The sequence below is a fragment of the Theobroma umbraticum genome, unplaced genomic scaffold (assembly GCF_002168275.2).
Source record: "Theobroma umbraticum cultivar Fairchild unplaced genomic scaffold, ASM216827v3 scaffold_56.0, whole genome shotgun sequence".
NCBI classification, from domain to species: domain Eukaryota; kingdom Viridiplantae; phylum Streptophyta; class Magnoliopsida; order Malvales; family Malvaceae; genus Theobroma; species Theobroma umbraticum.
Window position 1 is genome coordinate 8172112 of NW_018397256.1, and position 15950 is coordinate 8188061.

Genomic DNA, 15950 nt, shown 5'->3' on the forward strand with positions numbered 1-15950 from the left:
GATTGAAATAATTTAAATAGGTCAATGGTTGGTGAGATAAATTAGATAAAAATTGAGATAATATTTGTTAATTATGGTTGTTACAATAATATTGTTGACGAAGGTGAACTTTGTTAGTAAGAATATTAATAGTGATTTTCTTGAATTGTTATTAGCACTTCTATTCTTCTTTTTTAGGTTCTTCTCCATTGTTAGGCTTAAGAGTTCTAGTAGTTGACTTATTACTTTCTTTCATTTCTCATATTTTTTATTTGATTCAATTTTTTTCTTTTGATTTTATTTATTTATTTTTATTCAATAAAAAATTATTTATGAATTATGTGTTACTTATAAATTATTTGTGGAACTCTTTTTTTAATAATTTATTATTAATTATAAACTTTATGTTATATAAATTTTTTTATATTTTTAAAAAATTTATTTTAAATAGATAAAAAATAAAGTTACTTTTTTTATTTTGAACAAAGAAATTCGTGATTAATAAAAAGTTATTTATTAAATACCTTTTACGGTAATTTTAACTAAAATTAAAGTTTATATAAGTTATTTTTCCAAACAGCTTATATATAAAAAAAAGCTTATAAAAAATAAATTTACCCAACAACTTTAGCTTAATTTTAAAAACTATTATTTTTTATAAGAGCTTTATAATAACTTTCAAGTTTAAAAAAAAACCAAGCCAAACATGCTTTTAATAAAATCACATCAATGCATAACATGAGCAAATTAAAGGCGAGAATGAGTACTTTTGTCCAATTCATCCCTATGGTATTCTTACCCTTACATCGAGACTCATAAAGAAGGGAGAAGTGGCACAATACTCAATTTAATTTTATGGTATTATTATCCCTTTACTGGGACTAGAGCCAACACACAAAAAGGGGAAAAGTGGCACGTTAGCTAAGCTTAATCTTGTGGTATTCGTACCCTCATACCGAGACTAAAGTCAATCCCAACATAATCAGAATTTCATAAAAAATCATACCAAGATCAAGCATCTATAACAAATTATGCCAAACACATGAATTAAGGAAAAGTGGATACCTTCTCAGTCCACAAACATAATACTTACATTCAAGAACATTTTAATCACCCACAACCATTCGCAATCACATGTATATAATTCTCATACTTACACTAGATTGAAGGCCGGAGTAATCGAGTGGACTACAATCATAAAAAAGCTTATCTCTTCTTGTTGAAAACTCATACATAATAGCATATTTACACATGCATGTAGTTTTGAAAATCAATTTCCAAACATTTTTACATCCATGAATACATTTTTCAGAATAAATATTTACGGGAAAACATGCTCATCAATAAACCTCTAATCATTCAAATCATGCTTTCAACTTTACATACTAAAATAGTTTTGAAAGTGGTGTATCCATTCACTTCGAAAGTTAATTTTTACCAAGTACGCGAAAGTCTACCTTAACGAAATTTTTGAAGTTTCAATGGTTCCTAAATTCTCAAATAAAAATTTTAGTTAATACTTAGTCTAGGAATCGCATAATAATCGCCTATGCTAATATGAACTATTTGGGTTCGCCTAAACTGATTTTCTAGACTAAATTTATTGCTTATCAAAATACCCATTTGTACAAACCTATAAAATCAACGTTTTTACCTTAAGTGAGCTATAGCAAGTGATAAAATTCATCCAAATCCTCTAATTCACAGACAACAATAATTCTAGAACAATAAACTATATTTTTAAAATAAGAAATTCAAGATTTAAAAATTCAAGAGTGGGAAAAATCTTATTTTTCACTTAAAACTTAAAACCGAACTTAAATCTTTCAAAAATGATGATTTTGAGTAAAAATGAGTTGGAAGAACTTAAGAGTTAGGGTTTTACCTTGAAAATACAGTTGAGAGTTACCAACTCTCAGAAAATGTGGTTTATTTATAAGTTAGGATATGAAAATACGTTTTTACCCTTTTCATTTTTCCAAAATCGATGAAATATCTTGATACATTTAGCTCACGTATTGATACATTTGGTTATGAAAAAATCGTATTGATGCATTATACACATGAATCGATACATGACCATATGTATCAATATATTATAAACTTGTATCGATACATTTGAAATAGAATGTAGTTTTTGAAAAAGATTACCTATAAAACCTATCTAGCTTATTTACATCAAATACCATACAAGTAAATGTCCTCATTTTTACTTCTTTCTTTTTTGCTTTTCATTTACTTAAAATATTTAATATAAATAAGCAAACACCCTTCATTTGAATTCAATAAAAATATAAAAAAAATCAAAATTAAAATTTTAGTTTTAAGAACAAAATCAAAAATGTTTGATTGAAATTAAATTTGCAGCTCTCATTTACCATAGTAAACGTACACCAAAAATTATGAAAAAAATCATTTTTAGTTATCTAAAAATCTTGAGAATCATTATCGTCATTTTTTGTTTTCCAAATATTGTTCTATAAATCACATATTTTAACTCTTTACAAATTTAAAAAATTTTCTACTTCAAAAGTGATAGATAACCAAAAGTGTCAATGAATTCTTTGGAAGCTTAGAACTAAATTTGATATTCAAAATATGAAATCTATATGCTCAGCTAAAATTTTCTAATTTATCCTATTACTCAAGGTGGAATTTCACAATTATATGGGTACTCATGAGTACTCAACTTGATAATATCAAGTTTGAGTACATAAAACGCAAACCTTATATCGATTCTGGGGCAAATTAAGGTAAGGCTCTTAAAAGCTTATTTAGATATCACTTTTAACATACCTTAAACTTAGAACCTGATTATATATAATGTTACAAAATTTTTAAATTTTGTAAGATTTGAACTTTTGTCATTCTTAAATTTAACACAATCTGTGTCAACTTAATTAACTTACCATTTTGTAAACTAATAAATATAAAATTAAATTTTATTAGTTAAATATGTAAAATTTTGTTACTAGAGAGGATTGAACTCATAGGAGGATGGGGACACTCCAAGTCTTTAACAAAAAAATTTACCTAGTATAATTGGGTATGTAATGGATTCAGATAATTAATGGATAATTCTTTACTATTAAGATTCAATTTTGGATAATATTTTACAATTTTATATGAATTTTAATAATGTTCAGATAGCTTGATAGTTAAATGGTTTTGAGTTGAGCATCTAAAAAAGAACAAATACCTTACATCCCTATTTATCGATATCTACTTAGAGTGTGGAAGTATAGAAGTCACACATCAAGTTTTTACAGCGACTTTGATTTGCATAATAAAATAATTATTATGTAATAATAGAATAATATAAGAATTGAGTACAATAGATAGTTTGATTCATAAAATAGAATTTTAATTATTAAATCTACATATATTAAAAATTGTCTCTAAATAGGTTAATTGGTTAGTACTTGTATACCTTAATTATTTGACAAATGGTGACTTAATTTGGATTGAATTGAGGTTGATGGGGAGTTTTGGGCTGATTTTGAACTTTTTAGATTTATGTTTTTTAATATTTGAACCTTCACTGTTTTTCGGCTATCTTTGCATCTTTGAGCTTTCCTTCTCTTTAAGCTAGTTGGTCCCCGCAACATTACGCTGGCCTTTCTCTAGTTACTTCAATAGTTGATTGATAAAAATATTTTTGAAATAATAAAAGAATAAGTGATAAAATGATAAAAATATCTTTTATTATAATTTAATAAAATTGTTTAGGTTTTTGAAACTCATTATTTTTTGACAATGTTATTATTAAATATTATTTTAATATATTATAACTAAATTATTAATAATTTATTATAAAAATATTAATATGATTTTTAGCTTTTATTTTTTCTCTATTTTCATATTTACATTTTTCTCTTTTAATTTCTTTTTTCATAATATGTGATTAAAGTATCAATAATTTATTACTAAAATATTAATAATTTGTTATTAAAATACTAATATGATATTTTATGTTAATTTCTTTTTATTTTTTGTCTGTTTTCATTTTTCTATTATTAAAGTATTAAAAATTTATTTTCCTTTGTTTTCTTTTTTCAATTTCATTTAAAAAAAACATATTTAATAGAACAATTTATTAATAATAATTTATTTTTTCCTTTTTTCTCTTTCAATTTATTTTTCAAAAATATTAAATACATTTAATTTAATAATTTATTTTTAAATATTAATAATAAATTATGAAATATTAATAATTTATTTTTTCTTTTTTCTCTTTTAATTTATTTTTTAAAATTATTAAAAATATATTTAATTTAATAATTTATTATTAAAATATTATTATGATTTTTCATTGAATGTCTTTTTATTTTTCTCTATTTTCATTTGTCCTTTTCTTTTCTTTTGTTTTAACTTTTTATTAAAATTTTATTAAAATATTAATTATTTATCATTAAAATATAAATATAATATTTTATACGTTAAGATTAGTAATTTTATATAATAAGTATGATTATTTTTATCCATAACTATTTGAACTCCCAATGAAGCTTGAAATAGTTAATACGAGGGGAGTCCGTATTAGTTATTTTGTATTTTTGAAAAATAACCAATCTTAAAATTAACTATTTCTTGATTCTAAAAACCCAAAAAGAACCAAACAAGGTAATTGGAGGAACCAAAATGGTATGAAACAGAAAAGTTCGGCTTCTTGGAATGCAATAATATCTGGACTAGCAATGCATGGGCTGGCACAGAATGATGGGTGGAGGTTTCAAACCTGATGATATCACATTTGTTGGTGTGTTATCTGCTTGTAACCATGCTGGACGACAATTATTAATATTTTGATAATTTATTATTAATATTTAAAAATAAATTGCGTCATCATAGCTATAAGTAAAGCGGGACGACAATTAGAATTGACATGCTTTTGGACTGATCAATACAAAGCGGGACGACAATTATGTGGAAATTGCCATTCAGCTGCTAAGCTAAAATCCAAGATCTTCAACAGAGAAATTATAGCCTGATAGAAACCGCTTCCACCATTTCAAAGATAGTTTCTGCTCATGCAAGGACAATTGGGGAAACCTCATCAACTTTTAGTTATATTTGGGAAGAATTTAAAGAACACATCAAAATCCAAGTGTATAAATTTTGTCACTGTCACTTGTAAATACTTGCAGTCCAGATGTACTGGATAGATGGAAGTCTATTTTTTTTTAGTGCGGGAAAGCTCTGATCCTTGTAAATGAAAACCCTTCTTTATTTATATATAGACGACGGATTACATACCAACTAGGAGCAAATGGCTTCTTACAATACCAATCCCCCAAAATTTTCCTTCTACCCCTTTTCTTAGCCAAGTGAATACTAATAATTGTGGAGTACAAGCCGAGTATAAATCTAGATCAACTCAAATTCATGCCTCCATGTTAGGGATATGCTTGAAGGAGTTCTTCCGAGCTGTAGCCAAGACAGTCTTGTCTGCAACTATAAAATAGGCAGCTCCAGCCACTGCAATGGAATCGAAACTTTATTAAACAAAAGGAAATTACTACTAAAAGAAGATCTTGATATACTGGAAAGAGGATGACGATGATGAGAACCTGTGGAGATTATGAGAGCTTGTGCGGTGTGATTAAGATTGGCTCTTGCCCAGGGCAGCATCCTTACACTAGCCAGCTGCATAAGCATGTCAAGCCCAAGGGATTGAAATGTTAGATTTAATTGCCCCTAAGAAAAGGAGTATTTATGTTTACAATAATGAAGCTTTCTTTCATATGCTTACAGTTGGAATGGCAGTGGCAATGCTAGCAACAACGGCTGCCTTAGCTCCAGCAACTACTCCCTCTATTGGTGCAAAAGACGAAACAGATCATTAGTTAAGGTATTTTTCATTTAAATAATTAACTAAACCGGACAGTAAAATGGTTAACGAAAAATCAAAGAAAATCTAAATGCTTTAGCATTAATTACTTGATTAGATTAATCAAACCAAATGTAAAGCTATCATTATCATTAACCCATAATTCTTGACTATGATGTGAAACAAAAGTACTCTCAATTCATAATTTGAAAGAAAGCCTCGGGTCTGAGGATCATGGTCCCCCATCATCAAAGAGGTGCTCTTTCTTTTTCCATTGCAGAGTTAAGCAAGAAATAGTATGTTATACTTTTTGGTTTGTATGGATGTTATCATCATATGGCAAATCTCAATCAAATTATTAAGATCCTCACTCACTCCTATACTTTTTAAGGAACTCAAGCATGTTATCTCATGATGTTTAAACATAATGAAGTTACCAAAGAAGTGCAAGTTGATGAAAAAAGAGAACAAATATAACAGTCCAGGCCGCAACTGAAGCTATGCCTGAAAGGGAAAAAAAAGATAAAGAAGAAAGCTAAAAAGAGAAGGAAACTTACCATGAGAGCAGCGCTTTGCCATGGCCAGCTTTTGGTCCACTGAAGCCAAGGTAGCAGATTGAGCAACATTTTTAGCCATTGCAAAGGAAAAGGATTTCAACCAAAAAAAATAATAGGGCAATAATGAAACAAGTTCAAGAAAAGGTAGATAACAAACTATTACTGAGGATATTTTTGAAGATATGCCTGAAGAGATTGCGAGAATTGCATGGGTATTTATAGAGCATGTTTTAATAATGGAGCGGTGGCTGCCTCGGGTGTTGGGGGTGTAGAGTTTGATGGTTTTCGCTTGAATTCTAGTGTCAGCGACACTTGTTTTCACTAAGGTGTCTGCCGATATGGTTTCGGTTCTGTAGCTCTGTTCCCCAAATGTCCTTGCCTTTGTTTTTCAAGGACAGATGCGACGAAAGAGAACTGAAAAACTATGTTTTATATATTAGCAGCTGGCTAGAAAGAAGGAACAAGTACGATCATTGAATTATATATTTACAACCCTTTACTCCATTTCTTGTGGATAATACTATTTACATTTTATTTTAATTTTGAAGCTATTATTGCAAAGGGCACCTTGGTAATTAACAGCTAGAGGTTGATCTGAAATTATGATAAAGAAAGAAAACAATGGGCATCGAGATTTGCTCACATTATTCACTTTTGTTCATCGCTTATACACAGAACTCCATAATAATTGCTTTCTAGTTCAACTTTTTGAAAGTCTTTTTTTCTCTTAAATGGAGATTGCAGAAAGCCACTGGTTTAAAGGCAAAGCTTTCACAAAACCATGGGTAACCTTTTTTTTAGGTGATTTTGGAGGGTGGGCTTTTATGCACCTGCATTGCCCATGAGATAGGACCACGTGTCCCGGAAGAAGGGCTGGAATTCATGGGATTGCTGCTCCGTCGTAGGCTGCTACAGGCAGACCTATCATGTAACACTAACATGGTTTTCTTCTTGTAGTTCATGGTTTCTGTTTGAGTGGGTGGCCAGTGCCTGGTGGATTTGACTCTATTGGATTCATTTGCCTCTGACAATGAGAATTGTTTAGAATTTGAAACTCATGTTTACTTTCTATTTCATGTAGGTGCATTTGCTTGAAAAAGAAAAAAAAATCAATTTTGTTGTTTTGAAATTGGATTGAGTTCCAAATTTTCAAGCACCCTCTTGATGAAATTATCGTAAAACTAAATAATTAGACACATAAAGTAAAATTGAGCTTTTATAGTCATAATCATGAGTTGAGTTTATGTCTGCAAAATATTTAAATTTTTATTTAAAAAGCTCATAATTAAATAAATAAATAAATAACAAAGACCGAATCTCAAATTTCATTATATAAAAAGAAATTATTCAAAGATATATAAAAGTTAATTGAATATGGAGAATTTGGTTAACACAATTTGAAGCCTCTTGTTCGGTCATAATCATTAGGAGGTAAAAACGACTGATAATCAATAAAGTCTCACTTTATGCTCATATTTTTCAAACTTCGGAATATTTAAATGCAACGTAGTTGTTGCTTATAACTTTATTCAACAGTAGTTGGGTATAGATTTTCTTCGATTTTGACCTCCAAATAAAATTCCAATCCCAAAACCATTTGTGGGATTTCTTGGTTAGCCGGGATCATTCCATTACCAAATAAACAAGACATAAATACTAATTTATGTAGCAATCAAAGCAAGTGGAGTTGAGTTGGGTTTGGGTAAAGTTCTCTGTCCAGGACTTGTCCTAAAGATTTCAGCAAAGCCCCATCCATCAAGCCTAATACATTTGATTGAGCCAGACCCAAATTTTCATTGTGGCTTGTGGACTTCTGAGTGTGTGTGCAGAATCAGTCCTTATTTATTGATGCCTTTCTAATTACTATGGTGCAACTTAACTAACATGACAAAGCGATGGCTAGCAAATGAAGTTGGCATGGTTATGGCCAAGAAATTAAAAAAATGGTATGAAATGAGTTAAATATAGAATTTGAGATCTTCAGATTAAAAAATAAAAATCTAAGCTTTAAAGTAGAACTGTTCCATTTTTCTTAAGTTGAGTTGATCGAATTTTTAATTCAAGAATTTGATTACTAAGTATTATTCTTAGCAACCAAGTTTAATGGAACTTTTTGGCAATCCTGTCTTGCATGTTACCTTGAGGAAAAAGGGCAAGCAAGAGTTTTATTTTGTAAAGCTAAGTTAGATCTGAGGAAAGCAATTGTAAAGGAAGGAGATACTCTGTTTAGGAAGATTCGTTTACTTGAAGATCCCCATAGTTTTTGCCGACCTGTTGGCTGATGAGCACACCCTCTCTGTATCAATATCTGTCATTTTCCATTTTGGCGAAACCTGGCCATGAATCTGTGAGGATTTTTGGAATAACAGACTAGAGATAACGCTTTCACTTTCTCCATGCATCGACACACCCGAAGTGGGGTGGAAGAAGAAGCTCGCGTGCTTCTGCACGCTGACGCCTGACCGGTCCCCCAGTCCCAAAATTCCATCAAATGGGTCAGGCAATTTGGCTACATATCTGTTGAAAGTTGAAAGCTGAAAGCTGACCACCCTTCCCCCTTGTACCTATTCTACCTTTTCCTTTATACTAATTAAGCTGTTGACTGAACATCCTCTCCAAAAGTTCTGACCCATATCATCAAATTCCAGTTCACTAAAATTTGACCTATCGTTAATCAAATCATCCCCCATTCAGATGGTCCAGGAAATAAGTTCCCAACTTCCCATCTTTCTAGCATCTAACAATACTCCGAACAAGGCTCTGGAAGACTTGAATTCATTCTAAGATTGGCTGATAAACGAAATGTACAAATGGAATGTAGAATCTAATGAACTTTAAATATTAATCAATTGTATAAGATAAAAAAAAAAGAAAAATCGATGAAGTTTGAATTGCGTCTAATTTTATATAAATATCGTCAAAAAATCACTCTTCTGAATAGCTAAAGTTTGATTAGAACATAAATGAGTTATGGTCTAATTCTTTATATTTCTTGATTATGATGTTATTATTCAACCACATTCTACTAATCATGTAAGTGGTCCACACATGGTATAATCTATTCTTTCATTTAAGTGGTCCACACATGGTATAATCTATTCTTTCTTTTTCCATATGTTATCATCTCTGTTTCATACCCCTCAAGAAATTTTATAATCCTTTTGTTTATACTTCCGGAACTCACTCTGCCATAACCTACTAATCAATAAGTTTAAGTGGATAAACGAATGGAAGATGAGATTCATTCCTCTAAGGGATATTTAGTTTAACTTTATTCTTGCTTTTGTTTTGGGAGAGAAAAGAGAGGGGAGCAGGAAAACATGATTGATTATTTGTTCTTTTTTCCCCTCTTTGATCGGTGAAAGGACATGTGAATGCGTGACTATGAAAGTGCTCATATGTGAAAAAAGCGGAGGAATTGATACGAAAAGTTTGCAAAGGAGAGCTTCGTTTTGATAATTTTTATTATATTTACCATCATTGACAAGAGTCATTATTGTCTCCACATGAAGTTCATAGACTTACTCATGGGAATAACATTGGGACAATTATGGGATCCCTTCCTTTTACACGTAAGCCCAAACATTAATTGAGATATTAAAAAAAAAGAATACATAAAAGTAAACTAATATGTTAATTGAAAGCGTAGAAAATTAGGCTTACAATAATTGTCTACAATCTCTCCCATTAGAAGGAAAAACAAAAGGAAAACAACTCTTTCTTTGACGTCGTACATAATTCTTTTGTTTTGCCTACTATTATTTACATTGTACAGTTAGAAGTAGTCAAAATGATGAGGGATTTGATATGGGGCGTCTCTTTCCTCTTTGCTTAGCTTTGCTAAGTGAGCTCTACTACTCCTAATCTTGTAAAGATCACTAGGGACTTCCGGTGGCCTGACTGATCTAATCAAAGCCCAATTCACTCCCTTCAAGAATTCATGCCTCTTAATTTCGACAGAGCCCTTCAAACTTCCAATTCTCTTCTTGGGATTCTTCACTAGGAGCTTGCTGATAAGATCTTGAACTTTCACCATCTCTTCAAACTCTTTACCGCTATTAACACTGATTCTTGGGAAGGTTAAGGGCTGTTTAAGGATGTTAATCAAGGTTTGCTCATTGTTTTCACCTTTGAAGGGCGTTCTTCCATACAACATTTCATACAGAAACACCCCTAAAGTCCACCAATCCACAGCACTTCCATGGCCTTGCCCTGAGATTACTTCTGGGGCTAAGTACTCGTGGGTTCCAACAAAGGACCTGGATTTAGCATTGATTGGTTCAGCCACCAATTCCGGATCAGCTTCTTGGCAATCAGCTTGTTCTCTGATTGTGGTGACTGTAGCAGTTTTCTTTTTCTTGTTGGAAGATGAGAAACAAGAGAGCACTGGTTGCATGGGTGTAGCACATGAAGGAGTCAAGCAATACTTGTCGTACTTTTCAGTGTCTTCTAAGTTGGTTTTAGGCCTTAGCAGCTTTGGAACAACGTCACATTTGAAGGAAAGATCAAAATCTGAAAGCATAATATGCCCATCTTCTCTAACCAAAACATTCTCTGGCTTCAAGTCTCTGTAAACAATGCCCATCATGTGCAGGTATTCCAGTGCTAAAAGTGTCTCAGCAGCGTAAAACCTGCATTAATGTTTACCTTATTAAGTCGGTGAACCATTAACAATCATTTAAGATAGATAAACCTAAACCAAACATCTAACAATAATCAGAAAAAAGCTATGATTAAGTAACTTACTTAGCAGATGAAATGCTGAAGCGCTTTTCGGGTTGGCGTTGCCTGGCAGCATACAAGTCTCCACCAGGACAAAACTCCATAACCAAACAAGAGTAATGGGAAGCCTCAAACTCTGCATACAAAGTTGGCAAGAATGGATGATCAAGCATACCCAGAATCTCTTTTTCCATGTCAGCTCTCTGCAACTTCTTCCTTATAGCAAGCGCTTCTCTGTCCACCACTTTCATGGCATAAAAACACTGAGGCAACCCAACCACAGGGTTCCTTATCTGGCAAAGATAAACATTCCCTATGTCACCGCTTCCTAGCCTTCGCAGGAGCCGAAAATGGTCAAGCCCAACTCGACCTTTGGCTCTCCTGAGGCGCTTCATGGCCTCCCATGAGGCCTGGTTGGCCTTGTGCGGCTTGTGAGAGCTGTAGAGAGAAGTTTCAACAGAACAAAGAGAAACCGAGCTCCGGCGGCTACCAAAGCTTAGGTTGCTCATCCAGCTCCGGCTCGAGTCGGGCACGGTAATCGATGAGGAGCTGCTGTCGTAGTCGGATTCATCTCTGGTTATGGCTGCTGCCATTGTAGTTGTTGGAGCATGTAATACTAGTAGTAATGAGAAGTTTATAAGGTTTGTGAAGGGTTTTCTGAGGCTTTTATATACAGGCTTTGTGGGTTTTAGCACATGAAATTTGTAATGCGTGATCGAAGAAAGTTACAAAGCATTGCTTTCTCCCTCTAATCAGGCTTGGGTCTTTGATTAATATAAAGTGCCTATATTTTTATGTGGTCATCTAAATGACACTACTTTTACTAATTATCACAATATTGCCATTTTCACCTTTTTTTTAACATAAAATAACCTAATATTTCTCATCTCATTCACATATGACGTCACTCCTTTACATAAAAGCAGAAGAACTATACATTCGAATAAATTTTTTTTTAAAAAAAAGAAGTCATTTGTGCAAAACAAGTAGGAGAAATTAAACTTAATTAGTTAATTTAAACAAAGTATTCCAATAATTTTCAAAACTTAAGTTAATCACAATATTTACGTATGAATTCTTTATACGCATAAAAATTATAAGATTTTGAATTACTTGATTGTAAGGATAAAAGTGTATCCAAATTAAAGTTTTAACATTGAACAGAAAGTGTTGGACAAGTGTCATTCATGATGTACAAATGAACTAATATGTTGAATATCTTTAAAAACTTTGCCAAGTTTACGAAACACAGTAAATAAAGGAGCTTTTAATTTTCACGGTGAGCATGCTAACTCAGCTGACACAACCACTAGTCTTTGTTCTCTCCAAGTGACTTCCAGTTATGAAATAAATTCATACACAAAGCTAATAAAATTAAATTCAAAAACAATGGGTTTCCTACTCTTTATTTTATTAATCTTCTATTATCCAGCAAGACTTATTAGATCATCATCTCATACATTTTTGCAGGTTGAATTTTGCATTATATTTTACTTAATAATTAGTACATAATTTCTTATTTTAATTAAATAAAAAAGCGCAAATTTAGACTTTAATCATAACAGTGATATATACACTGCATGGCGTGCTTATAGTTTCCACAAAGAAAATGGTGACCTTCATTTTCCTTTTGTTTTTTTTGGCTTTTTTTTGGTTTGGTGAAGGAGAGTCGGTCAAAAGCCTTTCTTCTTTTCTACTAAAAAGCTTATGCAGCGGTTTTCAAGATACGTTTCCCGAGCAACCAAAGCTCTTTATACTCAATTAAACTAATCAAGTTTCTTTAAGACCCTAAAACACCAAAACGACAGGCTTATCACATCAAAACGGTCTCATTTGAAGGGTCAAACTTGAAATGTATTCCTCACCTCTGCTTTTTGAATGGTAGTTACTTGTTAACCTCTCAACCATGAAAAATAATAATATACTAATAAAGTGACGGAGCTTTTGGTAATTTAAAGACAGATGTTACGTGAAAGCTGTAGAAAGCTGGAAGAGTGCACGAAGCACCCGTGCCCAAATTCATTTTGGCCTCACTTTATTTATCCTATCTTTTTCTTTTTCCTTTTATTTTATTTTTTCTTATTTTATAAAGATATGATGAGGTGCAATGAATTGAATGTCTACTAATGATAAGGGATTAATCTCAACCTGAAAAATATAAGAATAATCTGATTATCACGAATTTTATTATAACAAAAAAAAAACAGTTAATTTATATCTTATGATATTCTTGTCATGCATGTGAACCCAATATATGAGAGGGGACCTGTGTGTTGGGGTCCATGCCTATGACTTTACACGTGGCGGTTTCTATTGATTTTGAAATAATATTGATAGGAACAACTCATATTTGAAATAGACTTAATTAATTCTGTATTTTTTTAATATTAATTTAACCAATTTTGGTTTCTTGGAACATGGTTTGTATTCGAGGTGTATATATGATAATTATGGGAACAAGCATAGGCTTTGGACGATATCGAGGGTCTTGCTTTTTGGAATTGACTTAATTTTTTTTCTTATAGCTTTCACTTTATTTTAATTAGTTTAATTTAAACACGAAGTGTTCATTATTGAAGAACTATGTAGAAGTCCATGTATTTTTCTTTTTTTATATAAGGAAAATAGTGCCCCAATCAGAGTTCACTAATAGATGTATTTTATGCATGTAAATTTTTATAAAAAAAATAATTATTGGTAAACAATTTTGAGTGTCGAAGAAAATGAATATAATAATATTTTTAAGAGAAATTTCAAGGGTTAAATTTTAACATTTTAATTTAAAAATTTTATTAAGTTCGAATCTTAAAATAAATACGATAAGAAAAGATGATTTACGGAAGTCAAAATCATATAAATGAAAATTCATACAAAATGCTGAGTGTTACCTTGAAGGAAATTCATACAAAGATATTTATGGAGACTAATTGAAATTTGAAACTAATTTGCTTGAAAATCTTAAGAATATAAATATATATATAATATTATATATTATACAATATCACCGGCTCTGCCTCATAAAATCTGACACAATAGATTGCCGACATGAGGTACATTTTTACTACCCTTTTCTTTCTTTCTTTCTCTTTTTTTTTTTTTCAGAATCTTTCTTTTCTTATGATCATTTCTTGGTATATTGATCTGTCTATATATATAGTACTTTATTTTATTTGGATCCCTTACCCCTCACTCCTCAGACAGGAAAAAAAATAGATATAGTACTTGATAGAAAAAGAGAGAAAAGAGTTTTGTATATGTCTTGTTCCCCACTTTTAAGCTCTGCATCAGACAATATTACTCATCCAATCACATTGGTTTTGGACTGGTTGTCACATCCCCATTCCATTATCATCATCTTGCTGGCTTGCAGCTTACCGCAGTTTGTTATTATCATTAATCAAATCTTGCATCTTACAACTATTCGAAGGTAAATTTGAACACCACAACATACAAAGTGAAGAAACAAAATATAAAGGGAATATAATTCCTGTATTCATTGAAGAGAACGAGAGATGCAATTTTGATTTGAATTGGGGTACTACTGGGGAAGATCATAACCAAATCTTGATCCCCATTTAGGGAGATTTGGACTATTGAAAAGATTTTTCTTTATATCTTTTGGATTAGGAAAAAGGAAGAATACTGAAACTGGTGCAATCTTTTTTTTTTTTCCCCACTCCTTCCTGTCATTGCTTCCACTTTTCTCTGCAAAATCTTATCATTTCACTTTTGGTTGCAATTTCAGGCAGCAGACCCAGCAAAAATTGCAGCACTGCAGAGTGGCAAATGTATAGGGAGACTCAAAGCTCCATCACTTGCCCCATACATTCTTCTCCCCACCAACCTTTTCTGTTTAGATTTTTCTTTAGCTAAAAACAAAGCATCACATTAAAGCATGTCAAAATTCTAGATTTTTAATAAGTCTCAAAAGTTTTTGGCATTGCCTTGAATTTTGGCATATGCTTGCAACATTTACTGTTTCTAATGCTTAATGCCAATTCATTTGTCATGATGAATACAGCTTATTACGGATTCACGGTCATTAATTCTAGCAAATGATGGTTAAAGAAAATGAAGCAATCATTTTGGTAAATCCTTGAGGGCTCTCATTTTCTTCGATGGCTCTCTTTGCCATGATGGGTTTCTTTTTGATTTTTTTGATCAGTAACAATAATGAGTTGAAAGAAATTGGCCCCCTTCTTCAATTATTTTCCTCCTACCCCAATGATGAATGATCAAAATCTTAAAGTGATATGAAAACATGATGACCATGTTCTACCAAATTTGTTTGTAAACTTGTAATTCTGATAAAACTTTATGAGAAAAAGATCATAATAGTCTCAAATTGTATTCAATGCTGAATTTATGCCTACAATGTCTTCAGTTGCAACTGTATATCAGAATATAGAGCTTACCATAAAGATGCAACTATATTCATACTCATATTTATGATCATAAACGCATTCTTTTCAACATGTGAATTTACAGATCACTATATTTATTACTTCGCCTGTCTACCGCCAACTTCTCCTAAGATGGAGCTACGATCCGACCAAGAAACTGGTATCATATGATTAAATTGCAAGTCCAGGCAGGTAAACTATTAGTTAGGTACACCAAGTTTTTTGGGTAACATTCAAACAGAGAACGTGACTGAAAAGGACAAAATGGGAATGAGAAAAACACCAAATCAACATTCAGATTGCAGACTTCCCACCCCTCCTCTTCGATAATGTGTAAAGTAAACTGAGCAAAAGATGGCCAGCCTGATAACTCCACAACACAATGTGTAAATGCAATGGTTATTTAAGAAACAGTCACAGCATCTATTTCAGTGATAGCAGACCAAATTCAAAACAGAT

General features: G+C 31.5%; 2 protein-coding genes across 2 annotated transcripts; both read right to left on the reverse strand.

The window, feature by feature from the left end:
* Positions 1-5204: 5204 nt before the first annotated feature.
* LOC110411381 (early nodulin-93-like) lies at positions 5205-6763 on the reverse strand. Its single transcript, XM_021421515.1, has 4 exons — positions 6367-6763; positions 5732-5793; positions 5550-5625; positions 5205-5457 (listed from the first exon to the last, which is right to left on the reverse strand). Exons 1-4 carry the CDS (start codon positions 6443-6445, stop codon positions 5363-5365), a joined length of 312 nt encoding a protein of 103 aa, XP_021277190.1. The 5' UTR covers positions 6446-6763; the 3' UTR covers positions 5205-5362.
* A 3218-nt stretch (positions 6764-9981) lies between these two features.
* On the reverse strand, positions 9982-11809 carry PID2 (AGC (cAMP-dependent, cGMP-dependent and protein kinase C) kinase family protein). Its single transcript, XM_021420471.1, has 2 exons — positions 11113-11809; positions 9982-10997 (listed from the first exon to the last, which is right to left on the reverse strand). The coding sequence occupies exons 1-2, from the start codon at positions 11679-11681 to the stop codon at positions 10142-10144; spliced, it is 1425 nt and encodes a 474-aa protein (XP_021276146.1). The 5' UTR covers positions 11682-11809; the 3' UTR covers positions 9982-10141.
* Between the last annotated feature and the right edge of the window lie 4141 nt (positions 11810-15950).

Coding starts and splice junctions, on each gene's coding strand:
- LOC110411381 (XM_021421515.1), bottom strand. CDS start 6,445: ATGGCTAAAAATGTTGCTCAATCTGCTACCTTGGCTTCAGTGGACCAA. Junction 5,794..6,366: donor GGCAAAGCGCTGCTCTCATG/GTAAGTTTCCTT, acceptor TTGCACCAATAG/AGGGAGTAGTTGCTGGAGCT. Junction 5,458..5,549: donor AGCTCTCATAATCTCCACAG/GTTCTCATCATC, acceptor ATTCCATTGCAG/TGGCTGGAGCTGCCTATTTT.
- PID2 (XM_021420471.1), bottom strand. CDS start 11,681: ATGGCAGCAGCCATAACCAGAGATGAATCCGACTACGACAGCAGCTCC. Junction 10,998..11,112: donor TTCAGCATTTCATCTGCTAA/GTAAGTTACTTA, acceptor ACATTAATGCAG/GTTTTACGCTGCTGAGACAC.